Source organism: Microtus pennsylvanicus, chromosome 20, assembly GCF_037038515.1.
Source record: "Microtus pennsylvanicus isolate mMicPen1 chromosome 20, mMicPen1.hap1, whole genome shotgun sequence".
NCBI lineage: Eukaryota > Metazoa > Chordata > Mammalia > Rodentia > Cricetidae > Microtus > Microtus pennsylvanicus.
The window spans coordinates 9,518,915-9,538,910 of NC_134598.1; the positions used below are offsets into that span (position 1 = coordinate 9,518,915).

Genomic DNA, 19,996 nt, shown 5'->3' on the forward strand with positions numbered 1-19,996 from the left:
GACAGGCAGAGAATCAGCGACTCCCGGGGGGGGGGGGGGGGGGGGGGAGCTACAGATGTAGGCTGGCAGGAGGGGGCTGGGAGGGTGGGACTGCTACGGCGGGGGAGGGGTGGGGTGGGGGGGTGAGACGAGCAGTCTCTGGGGGAAGGAAGGAAGATGGCTGACAGGGTGGAAGGGTCAGCACAAAATAGCCTCAGGGAAGGAAGTGAGAGGCTGGGCTAGGGTCCTTGGCAGGTGCATAATTAGTGTGTGGAGCTTTAGGATAAACCGAGCTACAGGAGTGCAGACGCCACCTGGTGGCCAGAGGGAGCCACAAGCCCATCACTTGAGGATCAACAACATCTTTTTTTTCTTCCCCAGCATGGTGGCTCATCTCAGGGCCCTGGGGAGTCTGGGGAAGGTCTCAGGGCAGACTTTGGGGATAAAGTTGGAGACGAGGGAAAAGGAATGGTCTAATTCCTGGATGCGCGTCTGTCTATAAGCCTTCCCAAGGGAGGAAGCGAGGGATAAATGCCCTGGGAAGCTGACCAGTGAGGGTCAGAGATGAAAAGGAGGCCTTTGGGAGACATTGTGTTTGCTGTTGCAGTTGGGAATGCAGGGTTCTAACCCTCCCTGTCCTGGACAGCGGTAAGCTGCAGAACCTTCCGCAAGAGGTTCAGTCCCCTTTGAGAGAGGTCCAAGGAGATCTGGAGTAACTTAGAAGGCATAAGGCTTCTCCTGATCAACTCCTGGAATCTCTGCAGTGTTTGCCGGAGGCTGACGGGGCTGCAAACTGTCTTCCCGGCTCTCCTTCCCTCTGGCTCCTCTCCCCTAATTCAGGTTTTTAATTGGGGAAAAATGGGCGTGTGTGCTGACGTGTGCATGTGGAGGTCAGGGAGCAATGCTACGGAGCTGGTTCTTGCTCACTTTTCCATGGGCTCCGAGATCAAACTCAGGTCATCAGGTTTGCTGGGCAAGTGCTCTACCCATGGAAGCATCTTGCTGGTCATACAGCCACGGTTTTCCTCGTGGCATCATAGAGAAAGGTATCAACATTTCAAAGGAAGCTGGGAGCAGAGAGCTGAGGCCGATCATCATGACCCGATGTACTCATTTCTCCGGGTGTGGCAGCTCCGTGTGGGGGACTGTGGGGGACAGGTGCACAGTGGAAGGGGTAAAGCAGTCAGACAGATCTCCAGGTCAGTGTGCTGGCACCAGGGGAGCACAGGTTAAGGTCATATGCCAAGAAAAAACAGCTCTTCCTGCCACAGGAAGACTGGAGATGGCTTGAGGCTGGAGACATTGACCTTAGGGTTCTCAGGCTGGGCCTCCAGTTTACAGCACGGCTCCCTCTGGTGGCTGAAGTGGGCCGCAGCTCCCAAAGTCACACTAGCAGGCAGACACAGTGGCTTTTTTTTCTTTTCTTTCTTTTTTTTTCTTTTTTTCTTTTTTACAATTTTATTTATAACAATATCTGTGTTATTTAGTTGTAAAGGAATTCAGCAAAAATTATTAAAACGTTCACGTCCCCAAAATGGGGCTGCCCGCTTGCCCTTCCTTGGTATGCCCCAACTCTTCCTGGTCCTCAGGGGAGGGGAAGCTGGGGGAGTTTCCAAAGAATGTGTACAGCCCTAGGAGCCACAGGGGGGGCACCGGAGAGGGGAGCCTGTCTGGAAGGGGTATTGAGTATGGCCATCTCACAGGTGCCCCTAAAATGGAAGCTGGGGTGACTTCCCTCAAGAACTACAACTCCATTCCTCCTACCTCACAAGGCCAAATCTTCCAGACAGGGTCAGCAGAGGACACCACCTCCCCAGAACTAACCCCAGAGAACTGAGGGGGGAAGCTTGGACAAGGAGCCCGGACAAGTGTCTTGTACAGGCGCAAGGCTGTACCGCCAGCTTCCAGGGGTGTTTGGTAGGGAATGGAGATCAGCTCCTTCGTACCTTTGAGCCACAAGAGCCCTCCCTGCCCCCTCGAGGCAGCATGGGGGGGGGTGCTGAGGAGCAGGCAGGAAGGAGGGTGGAAGAGATAATACTGTGCTTGCTTGCTCGCTCACATATAAAAAGTAATTCCTTCATTTTTACATTTGTACATCCGGCAGGGCCGGCCGGGGAAGGGCTGGCTGGGGAGGGGGCTCATTGAAGGACGCGTCTGTCAGGGGCTTTCTGAGGATGTCCGCTGGGGCAGGGCCCTATGCCAAGGGATCCCCTATCTCGTCCTCAGGTCCCCGGCCCAGGAGTTCTCGCTTCTCGTCCGTGCTGGCCAGGGAGTGGCGGCTGCCATGGCCCCCCATGTAGAGTGTGGCATATACTGGGTTGGTGAAGTTGGTAGGCTGCAAAAATGATAGAGGGTTCAGATGGCTAGAATTTCCCAGCCCCCACTTCCGTGACATTGTTCAGTAAAACACCTTTGGTTGTCCTGCCCACCCCCAGTCCTTGGACCCCGAAAGCCCCTTCAATGGCCTCCAGTCTACCTTGTCAGGGTCCAGGGCAAAATCGGCATCCAGTAGGCCCCCGACATCATCGGGCTCTCCACCTTCATACATCTTGTAGGTAGGGTTCCCAATTTCCACATTCATGGCCCCGTTGGTCATCCGCTGGTGCTGGAAGCCCTTGGCCCTGGGGAGAGGCAGGAGTCAGGGAGCAGTGAGGCTGGTGAGGGGGGTTATAAAATAAAAGATTCTCCAGATTCCCAGTGGCTCACCCTCGGACTCGCCGCTTGTACCAGAACACCGCTCCTGCCACCAGCAGCAGCAGCAGGAGCAGCAGGAGCGGGATCAGGATGGAGGCCATGTCTGGAGAGAGAAGTCAGAAAACTGAGCCTGAAGCCCGGGGGAAATGGGGGGTACAAGGCTCTCGCTCTAGGTCTTGGCACTCACGTCCAGGCTGCTGCTGACTGACGACCTGGTCCTCACAGCGGGGGCCCGTCAGATGGGGTGGGCACCTGCAGGCAGGGAAGCAAAGCTGAGTGGGTGGGCCTCACCTCTGCACCCACTGGAGGTGCAGGATCTAGGTGGAGCCACAGGGCCTGGAGGGCTCTCCTGCTCAGATCTGAGGGTGAGGGAGGCTCAGGCCCAACTCACTGGCACTCGGGCATCATCTTGCTGTTCATGGTACAGGAGCCGCCATTGCTACAGTGATCGACGCAGGTCAGACAACTGGGGGCTATCCGGCCATCAGTGCAGCTGCAGAAAGGAATCAAAATCTGGAGCTGGGGCTGGCAGGACGGGGGCATACAGTTGTGCCAGGGCTCGGGGTGGCAGGACGGGGGCATACAGCCGTGCCAGGGCTCGGGGTGACAGGACAGGGGCATACAGCCGTGCCAGGGCTCGGGGTGACAGGACAGGGGCATACAGCCGTGCCAGGGCTCGGGGTGACAGGACAGGGGCATACAGCCGTGCCAGGGCTCGGGGTGGCAGGACAGGGGCATACAGTTGTGCCAGGGCTCGGGGTGGCAGGACGGGGGCATACAGCCGTGCCAGGGCTCGGGGTGACAGGACAGGGGCATACAGCCGTGCCAGGGCTCGGGGTGGCTGGACAGGGGCATACAGCCGTGCCAGGGCTCGGGGTGGCAGGACAGGGGCATACAGCCGTGCCAGGGCTCGGGGTGGCAGGACAGGGGCATACAGTTGTGCCAGGGCTCGGGGTGACAGGACAGGGGCATACAGCCGTGCCAGGGCTCGGGGTGGCAGGACGGGGACATACAGTTGTGCCAGGGCAGAATGTGGAAGCAGGCCCCACTCACTTGCAAGTGACGTCTCCGGTCTGCTTATTGACCACGCAGGCACCTTGGAGACAACGGCTGCACTTGTCCACCTCACACTTTGTCCCCTCAAAGTAGACAGTGCAGCGACATTGTCGGGAGCCGTTGGCAGCCATCTGACACGTGCCAAAGTTCTCACAGTAGCCCGAGCACTGCCCTGTGGTTGGGAATGGAGAGAAAGTGCCCCAAGCCCCACTTTCATGAGGGTCCACGATGCAGGGGTAAGGACTCTCCAGGACCTAGGGATGACTCCTACCTCCTCCTGAGCCCCTACTGCCCTGCCATGGACCCCGGGACACAAGGATGCCCCTAAGCATTCAGATAGAACATTCATCTCGTCAAATAATTCTGACGCCTGGAGGTTCCCAACGCCAGGGAGGTGTGCCAACGTCGTGGGCAGCACCCACAGCCCGAGCATGGTTCATCTGCATGTGGCTTCCCTCCTCTCAGCTTGCCCCCTTGTATTCCTGCTTCCCTCTTCTTCCCTGGGGCTGGGATGATTCACTCACGGTACTGGCAACGGTCACCCAGGAAGCCAGGTAGACATCGGCACTGGGGCTGGTTGCCCTGGTTGACGGTGCAGGTGCTGTTGTTGGCACAATAGCCCGCACACATCTGCTGGGTGCACTTGGGGCCCGTAAAGCCTGTGGGGCACCGGCACGTGGGCATGCCTGAGTGGAGAAGAATTTTGAATGGGACTGTGGTACTGGGAACCACCTGGGCCTACAACAGAGCGTGGAGGAACCCTGGGGAAGCAACGGCCAGAGGGAGTGGGTACTGGGGCAACAGAAGAAAAGAGGTGAGGTGAGACACCTGCCTGAGGATGGGAAGGACCAGTCCTGGGAGGGTTGGGGCCCAGGATGGGGAAGGACCAGTCCTGGGAAGTCTGGCGCTCGGGATGGGGAAGGACCAGTCCTGGGAGGGCTGGGGCTCGGGATGGGGAAGGACCAGTCCTGGGAAGTCTGGCGCTCGGGATGGGGAAGGACCAGTCCTGGGAGGGTTGGGGCCCGGGATGGGGAAGGACCAGTCCTGGGAGGGCTGGGGCCCGGGATGGGGAAGGACCAGTCCTGGGAGGGTTGGGGCCCGGGATGGGGAAGGACCAGTCCTGGGAAGGCTGGGGCCCGGGATGGGGAAGGACAAGTCCTGGGAGGGTTGGGATTCAGGATGGGGAAGGACCAGTCCTGGGAGGGTTGGGGCCCGGGATGGGGAAGGACCAGTCCTGGGAGGGTTGGGGCCCGGGATGGGGAAGGACCAGTCCTGGGAGGGTTGGGGCCCAGGATGGGGAAGGACCAGTCCTGGAAGGGCTGGGGCCCAGGATGGGGAAGGACCAGACCTGGGAGGGTTGGGGCCCGGGATGGGGAAGGACCAGTCCTGGGAAGGCTGGGGCCCGGGATGGGGAAGGACCAGTCCTGGGAGGGTTGGGGCCCGGGATGGGGAAGGACCAGACCTGGGAAGGCTGGGGCCCGGGATGGGGAAGGACCAGTCCTGGGAGGGTTGGGATTCAGGATGGGGAAGGACCAGTCCTGGGAGGGTTGGGATTCAGGATGGGGAAGGACCAGTCCTGGGAGGGTTGGGACTCAGGATGGGGAAGGACCAGTCCTGGGAGGGCTGGGGCCCGGGATGGGGAAGGACCAGTCCTGTTGGGGACATACCAGAGGGGGAAGCAGCACAGGTACCCCCGTTTTGACAGTACTCTGAGCACTGGTCCAGCTCACACTTGTCGCCGGTGTAGCGGGGCTGGCAGCGGCACTTAGGCTGCCTTCGCGCATTGAGGAAACAGCTTCCGCCATTGAAGCACTGGAGGGTGCAGGTCCCAGGCCTAGGAGCTGTGAGAAGAACTCTCAGGCCAGAGGGATGGGACCTAGGGTCAAGGAAGCCAGAGGCTCCAGGGAACGATCCTAGGGTACCCAAGAAAGGGGTGTGCATACCATCTGGAGGGGGTGTTGGAGAGGGCACAGGCACACAGGTGCCATTATCCAGTCTCTTTCCATTGGGACAGGTACAGACAGGCCCACTGGGGCTCAGCAGACAGAGCCACTCACACTTCTTGCGGTCACAGGGGTTGGTCACTGCAGGTGAGAGGAAGGAAGGGGTGGACGCTGAGCAGGGCTCCTCCTGAGCCCTGTGGCCCTACAACACCCCCTCCTCACCACACCCCCTCCCCGCCACACCTTCCGGCTGTTTGTGTTGATGGTAAAGCACCACATCAGAGGCGTGGCTCAGGCCCCCGGTCAGGTTGACCAAGGGGCTGAGTCCAAACTTGTGGATCTTGAAGACACGGTTATTGATGTAAGTGACACCGTAGATATAGTCCTCAAACACATCGATACTGAAGGGGTGACTTAGGCCTGGGGGAGAGAGAAGAGTCAGGTACATCAAGATGGGTGCCTACGCCCCGGACCCACTGTCTGAGACGCCTGGCTTTGTCAGGCTAGGCACCTCCAAACTTAACACATCCAAACCAACAATCCCTGCCCCCTGCTGGCAAAAGATCTCCTCATCCCAAGACTTCAGGGGTCACAGGAGTTTTCTCTCCCCACATGTGCCAACTTCTTCTACCCCTGCTGACTTTACACAACTTAATACTGGAAGAATGAACAAATGGACGGGTGGGGGCCCAGGCTACTGAAGGACGGAGGCAGTGAAGTGAGGTCTCTGGGCTCAGTGGAAAGGGTGGGAGGCCTGGTGGCAGGGTTAGGAACCACGCTGCCACCCTCCTGACCTCGCTTGCTGTCAGCAGCCACGATGGGGTCAGTGCCGTTGAGCCGGATACTGCCGATGACCGAGAGTTTGGCATCTGCCCAGTAGAGCCGCTCATTGTGATAATCCACAGCTAGGCCTGAGGTGAGAGAAAGCCGTGAGGGCTCAGCCTCCGCCATGCCAGGCTGGGTGCGGAGAAGAGACCTGATTCTGTCTGGTGTCCGGGGCAACGCCACCTTGCTCACGTGGTCTCTCCCGGTCACCCACAGCCCTTAGCCCCAACCTGTTGGAAATGGTGTGCTCCACAGCCCTCAACTTTCGGGGACTTCTGAAGCAGCTGGGACCAGAACCTGCCCCTCCCACACCCTACCCCTGCCCCAGGGACCTGTGGGCCACTGAATGTTGTCCTGCACGAGAGTCTCTCGAAGGGTCCCATCCATCGCAGCTGTTTCAATCTTGGGATGGTTCCCCCAGTCTGACCAGTACATGGTACTAAGGAGGGAGAAGGGAGAGTGGGTTGGTCTCCAGGGCCAAGGAAAAGAGCATAGTGAAACAGCACTGGGCGCGGTGTGGGTGCTGCCAGGCAACCGGAGGAAGATGCCCGTCCTCCTCACACTGAGATCCAGGAGAGCACCAGGCTAACGTCCTCTGCTCTAACTACAATATGCTAAGCCAGTAGCATCTAAAGGGGCAGAGCTGCCCTGGAGGGGGGCCCAGATCTTGGCTGCATGTGACCGCCAATCAGAGGGGAGCCATTCAATAGGGCCGGAGTAGCCTAGAAGCCTGAGGTCTCTGTCCCCTGTGGATGACACCAGCCCAAATACCTCCCCCCCAGGACCCTTGCCCACCCCCTCAGTGGGTCCACCACGATGGCATGGGGCTCATCAATCATGCCCGAGATGAGTGTCTTGCGGTTCTCGCCCTTCATTTGCGCCACCTCAATCACGTCTCGGCCAGAGTCAGTCCAGTACACATTCCCGGCCACCCAGTCGATGGCAATCCCCCGTGGCATCTTCAGCCCTGAAATCTAAGCGGGGTCACACATTCAGGGATCATCACCTTTTTGTCTTCCTGTTCATTATCCCTCTCCCCGAGTCTGCCAGCCTGCTCTTGTCTGTTACCCCTGACTAACATGACTACGACCAGTCTCCAGGTCTCTATCAGCTCAGGCTGATTGGGAACTCACTGTGTAGCCCAGGCCGACCTCTTATCTTTTGATCTTCCTTCCTCTGCTACTCATACGGCTGGAATTACAGGCATGAGCCACCATTCCTGGCATATTTTCATTTTTCTAGTTTTTTTTTTTTTTAAAAAAAAAAAGGCTAGGGCTGGAGAGATGGCTCAGAGGTTGGGAGCATTGCCTGCTCTTCCAAAGGTCCTGAGTTCAATTCCCAGCAACCACATGGTGGCTCACGGCCATCTGTATGGGGTCTGGTGCCCTCTTCTGGCCTGCAGGCATACACGCAGACAGAATGTTGTATACATAATAAATAAATATTTAAAAAAAAAAGGCTTTAGGGTGGGGTGGGGTGGGGGGAGTGAAATGGCTCAGTGGATGAAGGTGCTTGCTGCCAAGGCTGATGACCTGAGTTCAAATCCCCGGGACTCAAGTGGTAGAAGCAGAGAAAAAACTCCTGAAAATTGTCCTCTGTTCTCCACATTTGCACATGGCAATGTATACACACACACACGCACACACACACACACACACACACACACGCACGCACTTTCTCTAAACATGTAAAGAAACAAAGCGGTCTATAAAGCTGGGAGTATAGCACACGTGAGGTCCTAGCACTAAAGAAACCTAGATAAAAAAGCCTGTAAGATATTTTCACTGCTGTGGCTGGGGATCAAACCTACGGCTTCCCACATCCTACCACTGAACTCTGCATAAGCCTGGGATATGTATTAATCATCTTATTGACAAAGTGAAGCCCCGAGTAGTTGAGCAAGGTGGCCAATAGTGACATGGAGGGGTGACGAGCAGAAATCAAAAATGCGCTCTGATGCTGTCAGTCCGTCCTGGTGTCCTATGCTGCCACGTGGCAGGGCCAACTAGCAACAGTCCTTACTGCTTAGGCTATCAGCTGTGCTTCAGCAGGCAATCTCGACTGCTCCTGCCTTCGTGCTCCAATCTGTCAGGCTGGGCACTTACATTGAGGTGAGTGACTCCCCGGTCGATCTGCCTCCGGTGACGGTTGGAAGTGGTAGGAGGTGCAGCTGGTGGCAGGCTCCGGTAGGAGATGGTGCCCGTGTGCCAGTTGGTCCAGTAGACACGGCCGGCCTTGACATGAACATCCATGGCGTCTATTCTGACGCTCTCGTCGCCCTGGAAGGCCTGCTCGTAGGCCGAGTGGGGGTGCCCGGGGAACAGGCTGCGGATCTCATTGTCATCAGCAATGTAAAGGACCTGGTACTCGGAGCCTGCCAGAGTCAGAGACCGCCTGTCAGAGGGGCTTGAAAGGTCGAGGCAAGAGCCCAGGGCCTGAGTTCCATCTTGGGACTCGCATGGCCAAATACTGGGGAAAGATGACCTGCAGTCGAGACCCTGGCACTCTACAGATTCCTCTAGCCTAATCAAGCCATTGTTTTAGACAAAAGGGATGATTCTGGAGCATCCAACATCAGGCTGAGGACTTGACTCTGTGCCCCAGATAACAGAATGCCCAGATCCTTCAGAAATCTGCCCTCGCGACCCACCTCCCTACCCGACAGTTCCAGGAATTCTGCCGTGTGGTCATGGCATGAGAGCCTCTTGGTGGTGTGTATATACACGTCCACGTGCGTGTACAGTGTGTGAGCACAGGCACATGGAAGGAGCAATGCCTTGTTCTCAGAGCACGGGGGACTATGCAGGTGGGCCCATGAACTGAGTCTAACTGTATCCTCAATCTAGGGCGGGCTGAGGGTTGTGCGCCAGGCGAGAGTGTGGCTCTCACACCTCACAGAGCTTCAGAAGCCCAGCCGGTGGCCTCTAATTTTCCTATGCTTTGCTCAGGATGGTGTCTGGTGCACCTTGACTCTGGGGGGGAGGGGGGAGGCACGCCTGAGCACTGAAGTCCCATTCCAGGGCAGCTCCATTTTCTATGCCCGTGTGGACTGGCTCCACCCACCCGCCCTGTCCTTCGCCGACTCAGTTACCTTCAGCCTTGCAGGTATTGTGCGTCTTCATGAAGTTGCGGGCGCAGCTGCAGAGGTGGCCACCCTTCGTGTTGTTGCAGAGCTGAGAGCAGGTGCCGAAGCGCAGGCACTCGTTGATGTCTGGAGGTGATATCGAGGGTCAGGGGGGAGTCTAGGAGCCGGGGTTCCTGCCCGTCTCCCATGCAGCTTCCTACCCTGACATCCGGGCTGGCCTGGCACGGTGTGGAAGCCGGTGCGGCAGGCACAATAGGCGGCTTTCTCGGTGCGCACACAACGTGCCTCGTCGCCGCAGATGCTAGCGTTGGTGGCGCAGCTGGTCAGCTTGGGGTCTGTGGGAGACAAACGGTGGATTTCCTCCCCCGAGCCCTGCCCCGTGGTACCCAGCCCTCTGCGCTCACGCCGGGCCCTACCGATGCTGCAGTCTTCTTCATCAGAGCCGTCACCACAGTCGTCAAACATGTTACAGCGCAGCGAGGATGACAGGCAGCGCTGGTTGCGGCACAGGAACTCCTTCTTGTCTTTGCAGTGGGGATTCTGGGTCGTGGGGGGCTCTGGAGAGGGAGGAAGCTTCAGGCTCTGGGTACTGACTGCACCACCCCTCCTCCCAGAGAGACCTGGCTAATGAAGGTGTGTCCCGGCCGGCCGCTCCTCAAGCTGAGGCTGGGTGTGCTAACCCTGAAGACTTGGGGCCCCAGGAGGCCTCCAATATCTTTCCCAAGGGCTTCCCGCAGCCCAGATAGGACCCTGTCTCAGCCTCGCAGGAGCGTGCGCCCCAGGTACAGCCCCCCCTCACTGCCCTCAGCTCACCACAGTCTTCCTCATCCGTCCCATCCCCACAGTTGTCTGTGCCATCACACTGGCGCCCAATCCACAGGCAAACGCGGTCGTTCTTGCAACGGAAGGGCCGGTTGGGAGGACACACGAAGCGGGCTGGAGAAGCCAGGAAACAGCCAGGGTTAGACTTGGGGTGAGGGGTAGGGGACAGTTGGCCACTGGGGAGTATGGAGCCATGTCCCTACCTGACACTGTCCTTGCCTTGGACAATTCCCTAACCCCACCTTGCTCCATCCTAAATCTTTTTTTTTTTGGTTTTTCGATACAGGGTTTCTCTGTAGCTTTGGTGCCTGTCCTGGAACTAGCTCTTGTAGACCAGGCTGGCCTCGAACTCCCAGAGATCCGCCTACCTCTGCCTCCCGAGTGCTGGGATTAAAGGCGTGCGCCACCACCGCCCGGCCTTTTTTTTGTTTTTTGAGACAGGGTTTCTCTGTAGGTTTTGAGCCTGGAACTAGCTCTTGTAGACTAGAGCTGGCCTCGAACCCACAGAGATCCGCCTGCTTCTGTCTCCCGAGCGCTGGGATTAAAGGCACGTGTCGCTACTACCTGGCTCCATCCTACATACTTTTTAAATATAATTTATTTTTATTTTATTTGCATTGGTATTTTGCTACATGTATGTCCTTGTCAGGATGTCAGATCTTGGAGTTACAGGCAGTTGTGAGCTGCCATGTGGGTGCTAGGACTTGAACCCAGGTCCTCTGGAAGAGCAGTCAGTGCTCTTAACCACTGAGCCATCTCTCCAGGGCCCCCCATCTTACCGCACTCCTCGGGGTTCTCGTCTGAGTTGTCCCCACAGTCATCCTCACCGTCGCACTTCCAGGCCAGCGGCTTGCACAAGGTGTTGTTACATTGAAATTCATCCAAGGGGCAGGTCCTCACTGGGTGCAGGTGAACAGAGGGGTAGAAATGAACACAGGCTGCGGCTGTAGGATCGGACCTGTCAATCCCCTCTAAGGTGGGGCTGAGGCCCAGGGGTCTCCAGGAAAGCTGAAGCATAGCCTGACTCAGGTGTCTTAATTTCCTGCCCAGCGGGCAGAGGGGCAACGGCTTCCTCTGGTATTGGGAGGAGAGGCTACTTAGGGATGTGCCCACAGAGGTTCAGGATGCTACTCTTGAATAGATAAGAGAGGACACCTGAGCCTAGTGTAGCCTGTGGCAGGTGCCGGCTTTAGGTGGCGATCCTCAGCCTACAAGGCAGAACCAGGAAGGCTGCCTTCCCGTTTGGAATCCCTGCTCCAGCCCTCAGCTTCTCCAACACTGCTCCCTCAGGCTACTGAGCAGACCCTGACTGTCCTGGGGAAAGGAGGTAAGCAGGGTCTGGCCTCTAACCACAGCCAACTGGGCGGACCAGGTTCCTGCTGGATTTCTACATAGCTTGGCCCCTTAGCCAGGTTAGGTCACAACTTGCATAAAAAATGTACCCAGTGGGCCTGAGCCTTGTCCATTGCTACATCCCCCACAACTCAGGCCAGTGCCTGGCTCTCAGAAGATGCTCGATAAAGGTTTGTGGCAGGAACAGTGTGTGAAGGAAATAGAAGACTAAGTGAACTGGGCCACACAATGGCCTGGGGGGTTGGGGTAGAGAGGCCAGGCCGGAGGGGCTCACCCCCGGTGCCACAGGCTTCCTCGTCACTGCCGTCCATGCAGTCAGCATCTGCGTCACAACGCCAGCGCAGGGGGATGCAGTGGCCACTCTTACACTGGAACTGGTCCATATCACAGCGGGGGGTGCAGTCTTTCTGTGGGGACGGGAGCCAGCAGCCTGGTCAGGGCCCTGGGGTTCGGCCCTAGCTCTACCGAGGCCACCCACTTCCTTGAGATCTCTCTGCTCACCTCGTCTGAGCCGTCCGCACAGTCATGATCCCCATCACACTTCCAGCGCCCAGCGATGCAGCGGCCGTTGGCACAGGAGAACTCGCTCTCGGAGCAGGGCCGAGGGGCTGGGGAAAGACAGGACCCAGCATGGTGGGCACAGGGCATCTCCAGCCCTGGGAAATCAATACTACACCCAAGTCCAAGCCTCTTTCCTAAGTCTGTGAAGGCCACAGCCGACTGATGTCACGACCAACTCAACCAAACCCAGGCAGCTAACTGACTCTCCTCGTGAGACCGGTGGGCAAAGACGGTATTCACAACTTATTCACACTAGGAACAGACACGGGGCGAGGGGGAGGGCCCTTGGTCCTGGCCTAGGACAGACCATGTAGGGGGGAGGGGCAAGACCACTGGGACAAGCGGCAGGTCTGGGGAGAGAGGCCAGCTAAGGATGATGGGCAGAAGGACAGCACAGGGGCAGGCAAGGGTCTGGGGCAGAGGTGGCGGGAACAGGGGCACATCAGAGACACCTACCTCTGCGACCCCAAGAGGACAGTGTGAAAATGGAGAGAAACATGAGATGAAGTGAAATGGGTACGAGCTCAGATACACGGCATGGAGTGGGGTGGATGGAGCCGAGGGGTTGCTGACCCCCTTGCCCTGGGAGGGCCACCCCCTGCACAGGCCCCAGGAGAGGGAGGGTGACATACTGCAGCTCTCCTCGTCAGAGTTGTCCCCGCAATCGTTGTCATAATCACACTGCCAGCGGCCGGGCACACAGCGGTTGTTCTTGCAGCGGAACTGGTACGGCTCACAGGTGCGCTCGTCTGGGGGAGGGGGTATCGGGGCAGTCAGAGACGGGTCTGGGGTTGGCAGGCGGGGTAGGAGAGCCTGGCTTGCTGTATATACCCGAGGGGTATCTATGGAAGGCGGCTGATTAGGGGAGCCAGTAAACACGAGTCTCTCCTGAGGGGTGGCTAGAGAGAGGAACAAGGAACTGAGAGGTGGTGGGGCCTGCCAGGGAAAGCTGCAGTATGCCCTATGCCCATGTGTCAGCTCTACAGCGTCCACAAGAGCCTTGCACCGGGGCCACACTGAGACCCGGCCAGCAGGCAGCCCAGAGGTCTATCCCCAAACTCCCACAAGCGCGGGCTCACCACACTCCTCCTTGGGCTCGTCAGAGCCGTCCCCGCAGTCATCCTCGCCGTCGCACTTCCAGCGTGCCGGAATGCAGCGGCCGGAGTCCTTGCAGCGGAATTCATCGACCCCGCAGGTCATCTGGGCTGCAGGACGTGGGCACAGGTAAGGAGAGTCTCCTCGGGGAGCCAAGGGGAGGGGTGTGTGTGCCCGCTGGGGTAACGGAGTCACAGGTGCTGCAGGGGACGTGGGTGCCGGGGCGATGGGCAACTCACTGCAGTTGGCTGGTTCATCACTGCCGTCCACACAGTCATTGTCCCTGTCACAGACCCAGACGCGGGGGATGCAGCGCTTGGTGATGGAGCACTGGAACTGGTTGGGGGCGCAGGTTACCTCGGCTGCAAGGGGGATGAGAGAATGAGGACCCTACTCTTATGCCTCCTCCCAGTTTCTGGTGACCATGTCCTCCCTATTCCAAAAGCCTGGCCCTGCCTGGTTTTGGTCAGGAGGAAGGAATGCTTTATCCCCAGCCTGGTATTTGTTTTTCCGGACCTGCTGTCTGTCCATACCAAACACAGTGCTTGAATAAGCAAATCAGGAGACACCCAATGTGTCTCCTGTCACCACTCCAGGAAAATTGACTAGCACCTCGACGGGAAGCAAGAGGGAACAACAGCGTGTGCCAATGTCCCCTGCCCACGTCCCTGAACCTGGCACTTACGGCAGTCTCGTTCATCTTCCCCGTCCCCACAGTTGTCCTGTCCGTTACAGCGGAAGATGCCAGGAATACAGCGGTTGGTGTTGGTGCACTTGAACTGACTGGGCAAGCAGACGTGAATGTCTGGGAGTGGAGAAGAGGAGGACTCAGGGCAGGTGGGGGCCCCGTGTCCTTCATGGGGGAGGGGTGGGCGGAGCCCAAGCGGTGGGCGGGGCCCAAGCAGCCCCAGCAGCCCGAGCAGCAGAAATGCAGCCTAGAGAGAAGCTGCTGCAGGCTCTTGTTTCCTTGCTTGCACTGGGGAAGGAATGACTGGCGTCTGGGCCGCTCCTTACCACAATTGGCCTCGTCACTGTTGTCTTGGCAGTCATTGTCCCCGTCACAGATGAAGGCAGGGTTGGTGCAGATGCCGGTTGAGCACTGGAACTGGCCTGGGCGGCACTTGAACTCGGCTGCCGAGAAGGAAGGCTCGGTGTCAAAAGTGAAGGAGGTGGGTCAGTGAGATGGCCCCGTGATGGTACGCATGTGCACGCGCACACACACACACAAGAACATGCATGCACACACACGTGTGAACTCACACACACGTGCGCAAACACACACAAGAACATGCACGCACACACACGTGTGAACTCACACACACGTGCGCAAACACACACACAAGAACATGCACGCACACACACGTGTGAACTCACACACACGTGCGCAAACACACACATACACACAAGAACATGCATGCACACACACGCATATGAAAAGGAAGAGCAGGGAGAAAATGAGTCACTGAAGTTTCTGACCCTGGCGGCCAGCGAGGAGCCTCCTGCCTCCCACGCCCGGCTGCGCCCACACTCACGACAGTCTGGAGGCTCATCCGAGTGGTCCCCGCAGTCATCCTCCGTGTCACACTTCCACCAGAAGGGGATGCACTTGTCGTTCTTGCACACGAACTGGAGGGCGGGTGGGGCAAGATGGGGTTGGTGGGGGCATGGGGCACTCAGAAGCTTTTCTTTCAAGGGGCAGAAATGTTACAGAGAAATAGCGGTGGGGTTAGCGTTTGCAGGGAGGTAGAGCTGGACAGACAGTTGGGACATGACGGATGTAGAAAGGACAGATGGGGATGTCTGTAGGGGACAGCACAGGGCACTGGTGAGGTCAGCACTAAGGTGCGGAGGTGTTGGCGTGGGAATGACAGAGGCACAGCCATTGGAGTGGCGGAGGGGACACTGGCAGGAAGGCAGGGGGACTGAGGCATGGAACACTGCGAGTCTGAAGGGAACCCTACCTGGCTTGCTGTGCAGTTAGACACACAGGTACGGCCATCACCACCCAGATAAAAGTTGGTGGGGCAGGCACATTTGTGACCACCCCCAGGGGACAGCAGGCACAGGTTGCTACAGCCACCATTGTTGACTTTGCAGGGGTGATTGGGCACTGCCAGAGAGAATGAGGTAGAAGGGTCATGACTTTGAGGTCACTGGCCTCTGACCGGGAGGGTGAGTCCTGCTGGGAATGGTTTTCGGCCTTCTAAAGGATGTCTGGTCTGGTCTGCTCCTCCCTGCTTAGGAGCACAGCAGGTCTTGATCCTGCGGCTTTCATGAGGGGACTGAGACCAGAGACAGGAAAGGGTCTTCCAAGGCCCAGGATCAGCTCAGGCTTGGACCTCACACCTGAAGTCCCCAGGATCTCTGTCTGCTTTCTGGGTTTCCTCTGACGCTCTTTGCCCACACTGTTCTCTGGACTCCCTAACTTCAGGGCATGGCTGCCAGGAGACCCCAGTGTGGAACCCAGGGTGGCTGGAAGCTGCTGAGGGTCTGGCCATATCGTCTATAGCCTCTGTAAGTCTGGCTCCTGGCAGGGATGCTCAGTCAGTGCCAGGGTGGCAGGAGTGGTGCTGAGAACCGGGCCTCCTGCACCCTGCGTTCTCTTGCTTACCATCTGGCTGGCGCAGAGCATGGAAGACGTGAAGGTCCATGGGCCGGTGCAGGGTGCTGATGAGCAGTGTTTTGTTGGCACCCGTGGTCTTGTGGGCCCGGTTGATGGACTTCGTTTCCCAGTCTGTCCAGTAGACGTAATCTTCAAATAGGGTCAGTGCGAAGATGTGTGGGATGTCTTGGCTCAGCACTGCGGCAGGGGAATGCAGGGAAAGACACGACAGTAGTTAGCACCAAGAATAGACTGGGTTCCACGCCTGCTGACCTCCTGAACTCCCATCACAGCCCTGAGTTGGGAATGAGCCCCAGTTCCAGATCTCTCTATGGCTTCCTAAGGCTGTATAGGGACAGCCTGTCTCTCAGCCATACTGCTGCTCTAGAGGAACACACAGCACCTCCACGAAAGTACAGACCACAGATGTTCCTCAGATAGTTCTCCTGTGACCAGCCCTCAGGCCATCACCCTGGGCCCTCCCCCCACAAGGAGCTGGACTGTGGCCTGGCACCGGGCCCAGTCCAAGAGAAGCACCAGGGACCCCCCGCTTGTGGTTTCAGTACACCACGCCTTCTTGTCCCATCACTTTAGACCCCCAGGTAGGCCTGCTGGCTTTGGGCAGCCTCGCTGGCATACGGACCAACGTGACGATTGGAGCCATCCAGGCTGGCAAACTCGATGTAGTCCTCACGGGCGTCAGCCCAGTAGATTCGTTCTGTGACGTAGTCCAGGGTCAAACCGTTGGGCCACGTGATCTTAGTGTCCACAATGACGCTGCGGCCAGACCCGTCCATGCCAATCCGACCGATCAGTGAGTGGTCACCCCAGTCCGTCCAGTAGAGGTACCTGGCAGGTGGGGGGCAGTGAACCCCAAGAGTCTAGAGATTCATGGCGCCAGAAGCCTACAGGGAGTCTGGGCTTGCTTCCCAGGGTGCCCCCCGCCCCTCCTGGCTACTTACCCATTCTGCACGTCCACCACCAGAGCCCTAGGCTCACGGAGGCCAGAGCTGACCAGCACTGTCCGATAGGCTCCATTGAGCTTGGACACCTCAATGGTGTCTCTGCCTTTGTCACACCAGTACAGGTTGCCACCCACCCAGTCCACAGCCAGCCCGTCTGGGTTACTAAGGCCCGTCCGGTGCAGCACCTATAGGGGGCACAGTGAGGGAGAAGCCTGAGTGGAACCTTCCGGCTCTCTGGGGCCTGGCTTCTCCCTCCTGCTCCTGGCTTCGCTGGGAAGATGACAGATCTAAAATGTCCTGTACCGAGCCCGAGACTAAGTGATTGTCAGCAGGGGCTCCGGGAACACCGGCACACACCTAGTGCACACAGCATCGCACAGCGCAGCAGAGGGAAGGCAGGAAGGGTCCTTGTGTTTGCACTCTGTGTTTGGGGGGAGAAGCTAAAACAGGCAGGGTGTTTGTGTGGCCCAGCGATCGGGGAGAAGCGGTGTTGATGGGGACATGAGCTGTGTGGGGAGGGCTGTGGGGCTCCTCCGTGGGGCCCCCTGGATGCAGGTCAGCTGACCAGGGGCAGCCCTTCCTCACCTGCACATTGCTGCCGTTGAGGTGCATCCTTCGGATCATGCTGCCCTGGGTGGTCACGTCGGTCCAGTAGATCATCTGCTCTCGGTAGTCAAAGTCCAAAGCCACAGCATTGTTCAGGCCCTGCATGTGAAACGGGGACAGGGAAGTCAGCTGCTGCTGGGACACATGCGCATCTGGGGGAGGATGTGGCTGGAGGGAGGGGCACAGGAGACAACCGTGGGCCCAGGTGGGAAGAACTGGGGAGGCTGTACTGGGCCCGGGCAGTTGACAGACGTGAGAAAGGCTTGGGCTTCGGCACCTGCTTAAGCAGTGTATAGTTGGAGCCGTCCAGGTTGAGCCTGCGCAGGTAGTACCGGTTGGCGAAGATGAGGAACGGCTCTTCATCTGTAGGCAGAGGGTCCTGGTCAGGTATGTCCTTGTACCTCCAGTCTAGTCTACCTTCAGCTATATTACCCCACGCCCCTGCCCTCTCCCTGCCTGCCACCCCCTCCCTGCCCACAGCTGCCTGAACCGTATCTCACCAGTCACGGCTTTGCAGCTGTGGGGGTCGCCACCACGGGGTGCGTAGCCCTCCACACACAGACACTTGTAACTGCCATGGGTGTTGATACAGAGCTGGCTGCAGGGGAAGGTGGTGCTGCACTCGTCCACATCGGCACAGGTCCTGCCGTCGTCTTTAAGCCGGAAGCCAGGGCGACAGCGGCACTGCGGGTACAGGGAATCTGGGCTTGAGGACACAGCAGGGGTCTGGGCTTCCCCTGCTGGAGACCAGGGAGGACCTGTCACCCAGAGCTTTCCTCACGTGGCTGTCATCCTACCTTGGTGGTGCCCCTCACACATCCCTCATCTCCCAGTCCCTCAGTGTAGCTTAGCGCAGGCTAAGGCTCTTTGCCATCTATATTCTCTTCCTTGGACATTTAAATAGCATCTCTAGGAGAACAATTCTTCCTCCAGGCTGGGCCTTCCCTTGAACTCCAGAGCTACGCATCTGTCGCCTGCTTGACAACCCCACTCATTTCTCTCCTAGCCTTTATCTCACCCGTGAACAAACCCACACAGATGGAGACTCTAACAGTGACTTCCGTCTGCCCCTGCGACATCCCCAGAGCCCAGCACACTGCCCGGCAGAGTGAGTGCCCAATAAGAACTTGATGGATGGATGAATGAGGGGGTGGAGCCGCTGTCCCATCCATTCAGGATGTACCTTAAAGCCGATCTTAAGGTCCTCGCAGTCCTGACTGCAGCCACTCAGCTTGCGGCTGAGACACTCGTTGACGTGGCACCCGCGTTCGTCGGAGCCGTCCCCGCAGTCATCCTGGCCGTTGCATAGCAGCGCCTCAGCCACGCAGCGCCCACTGCTGCACAGGAACTGCGACGAGGCGTTGCATTTGTGCTCTGCGGAGGGCGGCGGGAACAGGTCAGTGGGCTCACAAGAGGACAGGAGGAAAGGGGGCAGGAGCAGCCGCGAGACTCACCTGGGCTGGTGCAGTATGGGAGGGGGCGGGAGCAGCCGCGAGGCTCACCTGGGCTGGTGCAGTATGGGAGGGGGCGGGAGCAGCCGCGAGGCTCACCTGGGCTGGTGCAGTATGGGAGGGGGCGGGAGCAGCCGCGAGACTCACCTGGGCTGGTGCAGTATGGGAGGGGGCGGGAGCAGCCGCGAGGCTCACCTGGGCTGGTGCAGTATGGGAGGGGGCAGGAGCAGCCGCTAGGCTCACCTGGGCTGGTGCAGTGTGGGAGGGGGTGGGAGCAGCCGCGAGGCTCACCTGGGCTGGTGCAGTGTGGGTCTTGGGGGTGGGAGCAGCCGCGAGGCTCACCTGGGCTGGTGCAGTGTGGGTCTTGGGGGCGGGAGCAGCCGCGAGGCTCACCTGGGCTGGTGCAGTGTGTGTGTGGGGGGGGGGAAGGGGTGGGAGCAGCCGCGAGGCTCACCTGGGCTGGTGCAGTGCGGGTTCTTGGGGGCCTCGTCACTTTGGTCATGGCAGTCGTTCTCACCGTCACACTCCCACTGGCGGGAGCTCAGGCAGCGCCCATTGGCGCAGCGGAACTCGTTGGGGCCGCAGGTTGGGTACTCTGTGTCGGGGAGGAGACGATGAGGCTGCTACCCTGGGCACGGTGCAAGCACAGCTAGGCAGGGCTCCCCCTCCTGGCGCAGGACTCACCGCACTCGGGGGATTCGTCAGAGCCGTCCGCACAGTCCCGGTCATGGTCACACACAAAATGCTTGGGAATGCATAGGCGGTTCTGGCACATGAATTCGCGGTCGTCACAGGTGCTATTGTACACTGGGGACAGAGAACACCCTCAGCCCTCTCTACAAGCTGTGGGTGGTCCTGGGATGTGAGAGGGAGAAGGGGTGGAGCACGGTGGGGAGGGTGTCTGGGCACAGGGCTAAAGTCACGGATCCGTACTAACAAAATGCGCGGCTCCCACTGAA

General features: G+C 58.6%; 1 protein-coding gene across 1 annotated transcript in view; it reads right to left on the minus strand.

The window, feature by feature from the left end:
• Nucleotides 1-1,901: 1,901 nt before the first annotated feature.
• Lrp1 (LDL receptor related protein 1) overlaps nt 1,902-19,996 on the minus strand; it is an 83,875-nt gene continuing 65,780 nt past the window's right edge. The window contains exons 53-89 of the mRNA XM_075954860.1: nt 19,722-19,844; nt 19,492-19,632; nt 18,770-18,960; nt 18,087-18,270; nt 17,864-17,949; nt 17,566-17,685; nt 16,978-17,165; nt 16,659-16,864; nt 16,025-16,213; nt 15,375-15,523; nt 14,946-15,039; nt 14,428-14,544; nt 14,099-14,218; nt 13,653-13,775; nt 13,398-13,523; nt 12,951-13,067; nt 12,259-12,365; nt 12,032-12,164; nt 11,184-11,303; nt 10,396-10,518; nt 9,999-10,139; nt 9,783-9,917; nt 9,589-9,708; nt 8,603-8,871; nt 7,293-7,471; nt 6,830-6,936; nt 6,467-6,583; nt 5,916-6,092; nt 5,673-5,813; nt 5,397-5,570; nt 4,254-4,415; nt 3,727-3,901; nt 3,065-3,166; nt 2,861-2,925; nt 2,686-2,776; nt 2,456-2,600; nt 1,902-2,314 (exon numbers count right to left, since the gene is read on the minus strand). Coding sequence (XP_075810975.1) covers nt 2,174-2,314; nt 2,456-2,600; nt 2,686-2,776; nt 2,861-2,925; nt 3,065-3,166; nt 3,727-3,901; nt 4,254-4,415; nt 5,397-5,570; nt 5,673-5,813; nt 5,916-6,092; nt 6,467-6,583; nt 6,830-6,936; nt 7,293-7,471; nt 8,603-8,871; nt 9,589-9,708; nt 9,783-9,917; nt 9,999-10,139; nt 10,396-10,518; nt 11,184-11,303; nt 12,032-12,164; nt 12,259-12,365; nt 12,951-13,067; nt 13,398-13,523; nt 13,653-13,775; nt 14,099-14,218; nt 14,428-14,544; nt 14,946-15,039; nt 15,375-15,523; nt 16,025-16,213; nt 16,659-16,864; nt 16,978-17,165; nt 17,566-17,685; nt 17,864-17,949; nt 18,087-18,270; nt 18,770-18,960; nt 19,492-19,632; nt 19,722-19,844 — 5,198 coding nt within the window. The 3' untranslated portion in view covers nt 1,902-2,173. The remainder of the gene's footprint in view (nt 2,315-2,455; nt 2,601-2,685; nt 2,777-2,860; nt 2,926-3,064; nt 3,167-3,726; nt 3,902-4,253; nt 4,416-5,396; nt 5,571-5,672; nt 5,814-5,915; nt 6,093-6,466; nt 6,584-6,829; nt 6,937-7,292; nt 7,472-8,602; nt 8,872-9,588; nt 9,709-9,782; nt 9,918-9,998; nt 10,140-10,395; nt 10,519-11,183; nt 11,304-12,031; nt 12,165-12,258; nt 12,366-12,950; nt 13,068-13,397; nt 13,524-13,652; nt 13,776-14,098; nt 14,219-14,427; nt 14,545-14,945; nt 15,040-15,374; nt 15,524-16,024; nt 16,214-16,658; nt 16,865-16,977; nt 17,166-17,565; nt 17,686-17,863; nt 17,950-18,086; nt 18,271-18,769; nt 18,961-19,491; nt 19,633-19,721; nt 19,845-19,996) is intronic.